At 42.6% G+C, this 10,143-nt stretch overlaps 1 protein-coding gene across 1 annotated transcript; it reads left to right on the top strand.

Annotated features, from left to right (window-relative positions):
• The first annotated feature begins 3,113 nt into the window (after positions 1-3,113).
• On the top strand, positions 3,114-5,558 carry LOC107529571 (disintegrin and metalloproteinase domain-containing protein 1a-like). Its single transcript, XM_016203035.2, has one exon. The coding sequence runs from the start codon at positions 3,114-3,116 to the stop codon at positions 5,556-5,558; it is 2,445 nt and encodes an 814-aa protein (XP_016058521.2).
• The last annotated feature ends 4,585 nt before the right edge of the window (positions 5,559-10,143 follow it).

Here is a 10,143-nt window from a genome sequence, read left to right as displayed (position 1 = left end):
GAAAATATTTCGAAACCATATCTGATAGGGACTAGTACCCAGAAAATATTAACGAGCTTTGCCACTCAACAAGAACAGAACACCCAATTTTATAAGGGCAAAGGATGTAAACAGACATTTCTACAAAGTAGATATAAATGACCAAAAAGAATATGAAAAGATGTGTAACAGCGTTAATTATTAGGGAATTGCAGTTCAAAACTACAATGAGATACTACTTCATTTCCACTAGAATGGCTATAACAAAAAAACCAGACATTCAAAAGTGTCAGTGATAAGGAGGAACTGGAATCCTTACCCACTGCTGGCAGGAAAGTGAAATTGTGTAGCTGCTTTGGTAACAGTTGGGCAGTTCCCCAGGAGGTTAAACATACGTTATCACATGACCAAACAATTCCACTCCTGTGTCTACCCAAGAGAAATGAAAACATGTCCATGCAAAACTTGTACTCAAATGTCCATAACACTATTATTCATAATAACCCCAAAGTAGAAACAACCAAACTGTTCATCAACTGAGGAATCAAAAAATAAAATGTGGTATATCCATACAAAAAGAACATTATTTGGCCAAAAAAAGAGAAAGTATTGATGCAAGCCACCACATGGCTAATCCTTGGAAACATTACACTAGGTGAAATAAGCCAGTCACAGAAGATTATCACATGTAGGATTCCACGGCTATGAAGTGTCCTGAATAGACAAAATCATTGAGCTAGAGAGTAGAGTAGTGGTAGCCATGAGCTACAGGGAGGGGAGAGTGGGGAGGGACTGCTAACAGATACTGGAGTTTTGCTTGGGGGTGAGAAATGTTCTAAAATCGACTTGGTGGCAGTGGCATAATTTTCTGAACACACTACAAATCACTGAGATGTACACTTTAAAGGATGAATATTATGGTATGTGAATTATATCTCAAAAAAGGTGTGATTAAAAGGCAAATAAAATAAAATTACATTAATTTGGAGATGCATGTTTAGGAAGTAAATTGAGAAAGAAAAGTGACAAAGTAGCCACCACAAAAGACAGGGTCATGATTATCCGTGAAGCAGGAAGACCTGTGATTGGCAATGGCACTTTGGTGACGTCTATGGAGCTAAAACTGTTATTACTTGATCAGAGTTGTATTTACACAGCTCTCTCGCTCCTCTCTCTCCCTGTCTCTCCCCGCTCTCAAATATTCATAACATAAAATTAACAGTATTTACCACTTCTAAGTGTGCAGTTCAGAAGCATTAGGTGCATTTACACTGTTGTGCAACCATCGTCACCACCCACTGGGAGCTTTCTCATCGCCCAAACTGAGACTCTGTCTTCATTAAACAGCCCTATCACTCTTCCCAGCTCCTGTACCCTCCGTTTCACTTCCTGTCTCTCTGGACTTGACTACTCGAGGAACCTCATATAAATTAAGTCAGAGCGCATCTGTCCTTTTGTGTGTGGCTGAGCTGTTCTCTTTTAAATAATTTACTAAAAAGCATTTATGTTTTACTCACATTTTATGACTGTGCTATGATTCAAAATTTAGATTTCAGAAAAGAAAAAAGTAGTGACGCAAATTGGAACACAATGCATATATACTTTCAAAGAGGTTCATTCTGTATGAAACAGGAGAAATTGGATGGCGACAGGAGAGTGATGTGGGCTGAGAGTGATGGTTTGACAAAGATGAAACATTACAGCATATAATGAGACTGGATCCAAAGGACAAACAGATGTTTCAGATATAAAAGACAGAAGGGACACTTGGAAAAGTGAAGTCCATGAGAAACTGAAAGGGAAGTAGGAGGATTGGCCTTAGACTGGAGTATGGACAGTTCATCCACCAGAGTCAGAGGAAAACTTAGATACAGGTGGACTCATGTGGTGTCTACATGGGAAAGTATTCTTGATTGCTTTTATTTTTCTCAAGTGCAATATGACGCACGAAGACATTAGGAGAGTGAGCTGACCAGCAAAATGTAGGAAGAGGGAGGTACATTTTGAGGTCATGAATGCCCCATTCGTCAGCATCGCTGTGGGTGTTTCTAGGGACACTTTCAGCCTTTCGGAGCAGGCATGAAGCAAGCACAAACACATTAACATACAACAGATGAGACGTCACAGCACCCTTACCTGGGAGTCATTTATTCATTCAAGAACTAATTCTAATTCACCTACTCTTGAACCTGGGCACGTCAGGATGAACAAACAGAAGTGGGCACTGGACACATGTAGGTCATTTTCTAACACAGGGGAGACTTCTGGGATACTGGCATCATTTTAGGATACCAGTATGTCAGGGCCATCCAGAGAGGGGTGTGGACCTGGACTTATCAGCCAACGTGCCCATGAAAATCACACATATGGGAAGACTGCTCTGTTGGCATCTCCCATGCACATTTTTGGACAGAATTATAAACAGAACTCGAGCGCCTGAATTTTGATGCTGTAAAAAAATAGGAGTCTTGTCCCTTGCCCCATGGTCACAAGCCCATTTGGGTCTACCTTGCGGCACAGGGCAACCACCCCCTTGCCTTATCTAACAGTCTGGCCTGTGAGATGTACATATCACTATAAAGCCTCACTGAGGGATCAAGAACATCGTGAGTTGTGATGCCCATGTGTTACAGAGCAAGAGTTTTAGAAGAGGGGCAAAGGGCAATGGAGTGTGCCCACCAATGATCTCCAAGCCCCCTGGTCTGGAACATTAGGAGTTGGCAGAGCAACGGACACAGGAGGGGTGGGGGAGGGGCGAGATGTTAGAGTGGCACAGTTGAGGAAGGCAGGGGGGTTTTCTTTCCTCTCTCAAGGTACAAACCTGCATTTTAGAGTTTGCAGCCCTTCTTTGTGATTACATCACCACAGTATCAAAAGGACTTTAGCCAAGGATCACTGAGGCCAATGCTGTGGAAGGAAGCCACAAAAAGGACACTATCCGCAGGATAACAGATCAGAGAGACTAAAAAGGACACAGCCAGAGGTAGGCAGTTGTTCTCAGGAGTAGGCAGTAGCCACCCTTTATGCAGCCAGCATACACCTGGAGCTAATCCCTGTGACTAAGGGTCTGTGTGTCAAGGAGAGCTGCTGCTGATGGACACGGGCCCTGCATCAGCCACTGATTGACTAGGGCCATGTCAGTGGGCACCTCTGTGAGAGAGACGGCCTCCTCCTTTCCTTCTCTACAGAAGAAACAAGTGGTTATATATGAGACTAGCAGAGTGCTACAGACTTGGGCCCCCCAGATGAAGGGCTTGAGGCTGGTACTGGTGCGAGCGTCTTCACGTGTCAGGTTGGTGATCATGCTGGTGTTGGTACTGAGTTTCCTGCCCAGCTTGTACTGTGACCTGGGATCAGTATATTACTCATCCTATGAAACAGTCATCCCCAAGGCTCTGACAGTTGAGGGAAGGGAAGGCCCAGTGGAAAGGGCATCTTATGTGATATTTATGCAGGGCCAGGAACAGCTGATCCACCTGAAGGTGAAGAGAGACTATTTTATCAATAACTTTCCAGTCTTCAGCTACCACAATGGCATCCTGGGACAAGAAATGCCTTTCATCTCACATGACTGTCACTATGAAGGCTACATAGAAGGAGTCCCAGGTTCTTTTGTCTCTGTCAATGCCTGTTCAGGCCTCAGGGGCATCCTGATTAAGGAGGGAAAATCCTATCGCATTGAGCCCCTGGACTCTTCAAAAGAGTTTGAACATGTGTTGTACACCATGGCACATCAGGCTCCAGTCTCCTGCAGTGTCACTTCCAAAGACAGTCAAGTGGTGTCCACCAGCCAGCAACAAGAGAGCAGTAAGCCTCGCGGCCTACAGGCGATGTCCTACTTGTGGTCACTGATCAAGTACGTGGAGATGTTTGTCGTGGTCAACAACCAGCGGTTCCAAATGTGGGGCAGTAACATCAATGAGACGGTCCAGAGAGTAATGGACATCATTGCCCTGGCCAACAGCTTCACTAGGGGAATAAACACAGAGGTGGTGCTGGCTGGAATGGAGATCTGGACCGAGGGGGACCTCATAGAGGTCCCAGTGGACCTGCAAGTTACACTCAGGAATTTCAACAGCTGGAGACAAGAGAAGCTCCTCCATCGTGTGAAGCATGATGTTGCCCACATGATTGTTGGACAGCATCCTGAACAGGGTATGGGACAGGCGTTTCTCAATGGTGCCTGTTCAAGTGGTTTTGCAGCAGCTGTTGAATCCTTCCATCATGAAGACGTCCTCCTGTTTGCAGGGCTCCTGGTCCATGAGCTTGGGCACAACTTGGGTATTCAGCACGACCACTCGGCCTGCATTTGTAAAGATAAACACCTCTGCCTCATGCATGAAAATATCACTAAAGAAAGTGGTTTCAGCAACTGTAGCTCTGACTACTTCCACCAGTTCCTCCTGGAACACAGAGGGGCCTGTCTATTTAATAACCCTCAGCACAAAGGCCGCTTGCGTCGGGATGTCACGTGTGGTAATGGTGTGGTGGAGGGTAAGGAGCAGTGCGACTGTGGTCCTGATTGTGCTAATAACCGATGCTGTGACAGAGCATGCAGGCTGAAGGATAGTGCAAAGTGTATTCCTGGACCTTGTTGTAATATTGATTGCAAAATTGAAGCAAAGGGCACCAACTGTCGTCCTGCTATTGACGACTGTGACCTCCCAGAGTATTGTGATGGTACCTCTGCAGAGTGCCCGGCAGACAGCTATAAGCAAGATGGTACATCATGCGGTAGACTTCACTATTGTTTTGGGGGTCGGTGTAGGAACCCTGATAATCAGTGCGTGGCTATATATGGGTACAATGCACGGTCTGCCCCAGAAAACTGTTACATTTCAATAAACAGCAGAGGGAGCCGGTTTGGAAACTGTGGCCATCCTACCTCGGCAATGCCAAGATATGTTAAGTGTTTTGATGATAATGTATTTTGTGGGAAAATTATATGTACAAATATTAGAGAGGTAGCACCGATCAAATCCCATCACACAATGATCCAGATTCCCTATGAAGGTGACTTCTGCTGGAGCATGGATTCCTATAACACTACTGACGTCCCTGACGATGGAGATGTACACTCTGGCACTGCCTGTGCCCCAAACAAAGTCTGCATGAATTACTCCTGCCTTGATGATGCTGTGCTCAAGTATGACTGCAAACCAACAGAAATGTGTAATGGGAGAGGAGTCTGTAACAATTTAAAGCACTGCCATTGTCAGGCTGGCTATGCACCCCCCGACTGCAGAACTCCTGGAAATGGGGGTAGTGTGGACAGTGGTTCTCCTGACAAAACAGACAATGAAAATCCAAGTGAGGGTGAAAGAAAACGTCATAGTGTTGATCATGGTAATTTTGGCAGAGATAGGAGGAATAAAGGTGAAAGTGAAATCATTGGCCCAATAGTGTACCTATTCCCCGTGCTTCTTCTAGCAGGGCTTTTAGTTCTAATTATTGCTTGCTGTATTGGGACCGGAAAGGATTTTTCACAGTGCTCAGAAGGGGACCTAGAAGAAACTAGAGAAGTAGTTGCACAAGGAGAAGGCATAAGAGAGGAAAAACCAAAGGAAGCAAATGTGTAGTGATAAGAGGAAGTCTACTATAGCGAACACTTGGTGGGAAGGAGGCTCAGTAGAGCGAATGTGGAGTGCGCATTAACAGCGGCAGTGGCTCTGATCAGGACTGTAAGGACTGGAGAAATGTACTAATGTGGGAGGAGGGGTTTTCTTCTGTCTTTTAGTAATTATATATACATATGTGAAATCACTTATAAAACATTTTACTACTATTTTTCATTTTCCCATTTCATGAAACCATTAAAATAACTTTTCTCATGGATCAGTGCTCAGTAGATAGTGACCAAGTGAAGGATTTAACCAGAGCCAACCTTAGGATAGGATGTAATTCTGTTAAAGTTTTACATTATAAGGTGGCAAACTTTTTTTTAAAAAAAAACCTTACTTTTTTAAAACTTATGTCTACAAACTTAATTTCAGAACAGAATTTTGGTGTTCCATATGGCAAATTTCTCACTGACATGTTTTCTCAAAAGATCAGATTTCTGCCAAGAATGTTTAAAAAAGTGGCATTTTAAAATTGATACTCCCTCTGCTCTGGACATTAAGCTTTACATTTATTTGAACTATGAAAGAATTTTTTAAAAAGATCCAGTACCACTTTTGTTATTTAATAAAATTATGGAAGTCTTGCATGAGGTTGTAGTAGAATGAAATATATGAGGATATGAAGTTCTTGAATCAATCTGTAAATGACAAAGCCATAGTGGCTCTTCTCACAGTTAGAAAACATTTTAAAAATTATTTAAGAAGAGAACATCAGAGGTGGAATCATGACTGATCAAGTGTTTTCAATCTCATGCCTGTTTCATTGCTATAATCTAACTGGGCCCTCTAATGTTCTTACTAAGGTACCCCAGACACTGATTTTGTCCCCACAGTCTGGAGTTCAGGAATGTCCATTGCTCCCCCCATTATCTAGAGTAGACAATGTAAAGTTTGTGTGGCATTAATATCCTGTGACAAATGGGTGGTTCTGTCCATTTCAACCATTGTCTCCTATGGCTTATGAAAACAAGCATTTCCTCATATTAGTATGTCTAACAAAACCTGTCCTCATTGCATACCATGGCCACTTCCAACTCTGGGCTCTTCATCATAGTCTTGTCTCAACTGAATGACCTTACTCTTCAATGGCACACCCTTCTCTACTCTATTGAATGAATCATGGGTTCTCTTTGAGAATACTCATGGAGAGAACCTATGGGGGGGACTCAGTCTGAAACAGACCATCAAGTATTTGTTTTCTTTAGAATAGGGAGTATGTGAACATTGTTGCTGTTGAGCGAAATTTCCAACTGGTACTTTGAGAGTGAGAAATGTGTTTGTTCATTTATGGAACATGTTCTCAGAATCTCAAATTCTGGAGGTACTCATGCATTAGTGGAGAAATGGAAAGAAACCTTATAGGAAACAAAAGGAATAAACTCTGAAAGAATAACATTTCTTCTAGTAATGCATTTTCAGTCACCTAATAATCATGAGCTTGGTGGCAGTGCAGACAATTTCACATGAAAAAATAGAAATAAATAAATAAAAAGACAGAGTATTAGTGCCAGGGAACAAGAGAAAAGGCTCTCACTCGTGCCCTCCAATGACCACTTATCAACTTCAAGCCATCCTTTATAGTTCTGTGGATAAATTAGGTCATTGTAACACTACAGAAAATCAAATAAATATGCCAAATAAAGCAAAGGATACCAATAAATCCTTTGCTTTTGAAAATTAGAATGGATTCCTGCCCAGCTGGCATGGCTTAGCAGTTGAGCATCGACTTATGATCCAGGAGATTCCCTGTCAGGGCACATGCCCGGGTTTCGGGCTTGATCCCCAGTAGGGGGCATGCAGGAGGCACCCAATCAATGACTCTCTCATCACTGATGTTTCTATCTCTTTTTCTCTCCCTCTCCTTTCCTCTCTCTGAAATCAATAAAGATATTAAAAAAAAAAAATTAGAATGAGTCCCAACTTTCAGGTAACTGATTGATGTGTCTTGATTTAACAAAAACTCACAAAAATCTCTTTATAGGAAAACTAAAACAGTTGCAACAAAATAATATCAGTACATCAAATCCTCCAACTATTGAGTCTACACTAAAGTATTTAAATTTTATATAATAAGGTGTCTAAAATAAGAACCTGTTGTTTATTCATAAATATTTCCAGAACAGACACAATTTTTATTCCTCTCTATTGTCATGTCAGGTGTTTTTATGACCACTGTAAGTATATTAGAATGTGTTACACAACAGCTCAGGCCTCAGAGAAAACAAGAGCACCTCTCCTAAGCACTGTGAGAGGGCTTTCCTCTCCCTGCGTTCTAAATGCACGAGTGCTGTGCATGCTTTGAGTCTTCAGTTTTTCCAGCCTAACAAATCCAACCAGGAAGGACTTCCTGAGAGCAAAAAAAAATAACCCTTTTTAAAAGAAAGAAGTCATTTTTCTTCTGATTGACGTGGCTTTCACATTCATGTCCGTAAGTCTCAGGTGTTCATTTCTGGCTGATTGGTCTTAGACAAGGAACTTCACTTCCTTGGGCCTGGGTTACCTTTTCAGTAAATTGGCCACACAAAGGATGCCTCTCATAGAGTGGATGAGAGATTAAATTAGGTAACCATGTGTGCTATCTCTAGTGCAGTACCTGGCATATAGTGAGTACTCAAATAAATGCTGAGAAGATCTAAAATCAGATGAGATGATGATATGTTGTTCGGCGACATTAAGATTTATCCACAACCAAGTCACAACACTGAATTTCCTTTACACCAATGGCATTCTGACCTACCATATGGCCATTTGCAAACACGTTCTGTTTCCTCTGGTAACTGTAAATCTCTGGGGGAAACGGAGTAACATTTGGTTAATGTGGCAATCACTGCCGTGGGCCCAGTTATGGGCAAGACTGGTCGGGATTTTATTCTTTTCCTCAAGAGCCCCACTCAAGACTGTCATGACCTGAAAAGCAATCATGCTTTTTGGAAACTAAATCAAGGATCTTAGCTTTCTCCCTCTTCTTACCATATCCTCAATCTTTATGTGCAAATAGCTCAGTACAGTTATTGAATATTCCAGGCCTTGCTGTCTAAGCTTGATGCTTTTTAAAGAAGTCTAAGTGTCCTAGGGGACTGATACATGCTGATACTCCCCATCCATCCATCCATCCATCCATCCATCCATCCATCCATCCATCCATCCATCCATCCATCCCACCACTACTAAGTCCGTACCAATAAGTTGTTCTAGTACTATGGAAATAGTAGCAAACAAGACAAAGTCTCTGATCCATTGAAAATTTAAAAAATTACAAACCTGCCCCAAGTAGGTGTAGACTGACCAGAGCTAAGACAGATTGAAGGATCGCTCCATTTGCTATGTAAGTAAGGAACAGGCAGGGGCAGAACAATGGGCAACTACAGAAACAGAACTCCTGAAGTGTGCCAAGTTGTGTTCTGGAAGCTTGTAGGAGAGTGGCTGAAGTGCTGGTGGTGAAAAGGGGCTAATCTGGGTATATTATGAGGTTGAGCTAAAAGTATTTGCTGATGGAGCAGATGTAAAGCGTGAGAGAAAGGCAGCAAAGAAGGATGTCTCTCCAGTAGCTTTGCCCTGAGCAATTGCACAAAAGATTTGCCACTTACTGAGATGGGGATACATGTGCAAAGACAGGTGTTGAACATGTTCAGTTTGAGATACCTATTAAACACCCAAGTTGGCTCTTCAGCTATGCAGCAAGGTGATTGAGTCTGGAATTAGGAGAGAAGTGAGCTAGAGATGCAGAATTGAGAGCTGTCAGCATATAGATGGCATTCCAAGCCATGGGACTAGGTGAGACATCCTAGGGAGCAAGGAGAGCCAGGGAAGGAAACGGATCCCAGGAAGGGTGAGGACTTAGCTCCATGGTAATCCATGTGTAGCTATTGATGGGATGAGAAGGATTCAGGAAAGAAGTGGGAGACAGAGTGGCCGGTGTGGATGGAATGCCACCATGAGAGAGTGTTGTCCTGAAAACCAAAAGAAGTGTTTGTAGAAGAGTTACATACTACAAATCAGTCCATCCACAGATTATCATGACTACCTTCCACATATATCCAGAATGTGACCCCTGATCACCATTGCCAACTTTCCAATGCACTGCAAGTCACCATCAACTTCCTCGTAGTCAACTGCAGAATTCTTTAAAGGGTCTCTCCGCTTCCAACCTGGTTCCCACAATAGCCTCTTTTACACTCAGCAGGCAGAGTGGTAGGTAACTCAGAACATATCCATTATATTTTCAATGTTGCTAGTAGATTTAAAAGGGGAGGACTAAGTGTTGATCATTTGATGTCACAGTAGACAGTTATTCACTGGTAACCTGGAGTATAGCTGTTTAGATGGATGGGTGGGGATGAAAGCTCATTCTAGTGGAGTCAAAATATAAAGGATGAGTCAAAACACATTTCTGAAGGTGTTAAACCTATTGAGTGTTCAGAGAAATGAAGACTATATAGCCACAAAGAGTTTTCACTGTGCACCCACAGAATGGGCTCTATAGAAGACTGAAAATTCCAAGTGTTTCTGTGGAACAGTGGGTACTCTCATAATGCAAACTGCT

Source organism: Miniopterus natalensis, chromosome 20 (genome assembly GCF_054644295.1).
Source record: "Miniopterus natalensis isolate mMinNat1 chromosome 20, mMinNat1.hap1, whole genome shotgun sequence".
In the NCBI taxonomy this organism is placed as follows: domain Eukaryota; kingdom Metazoa; phylum Chordata; class Mammalia; order Chiroptera; family Miniopteridae; genus Miniopterus; species Miniopterus natalensis.
Note: the sequence above shows the minus strand (reverse complement) of the source record. Positions and strands in the feature narration are given on the sequence as shown.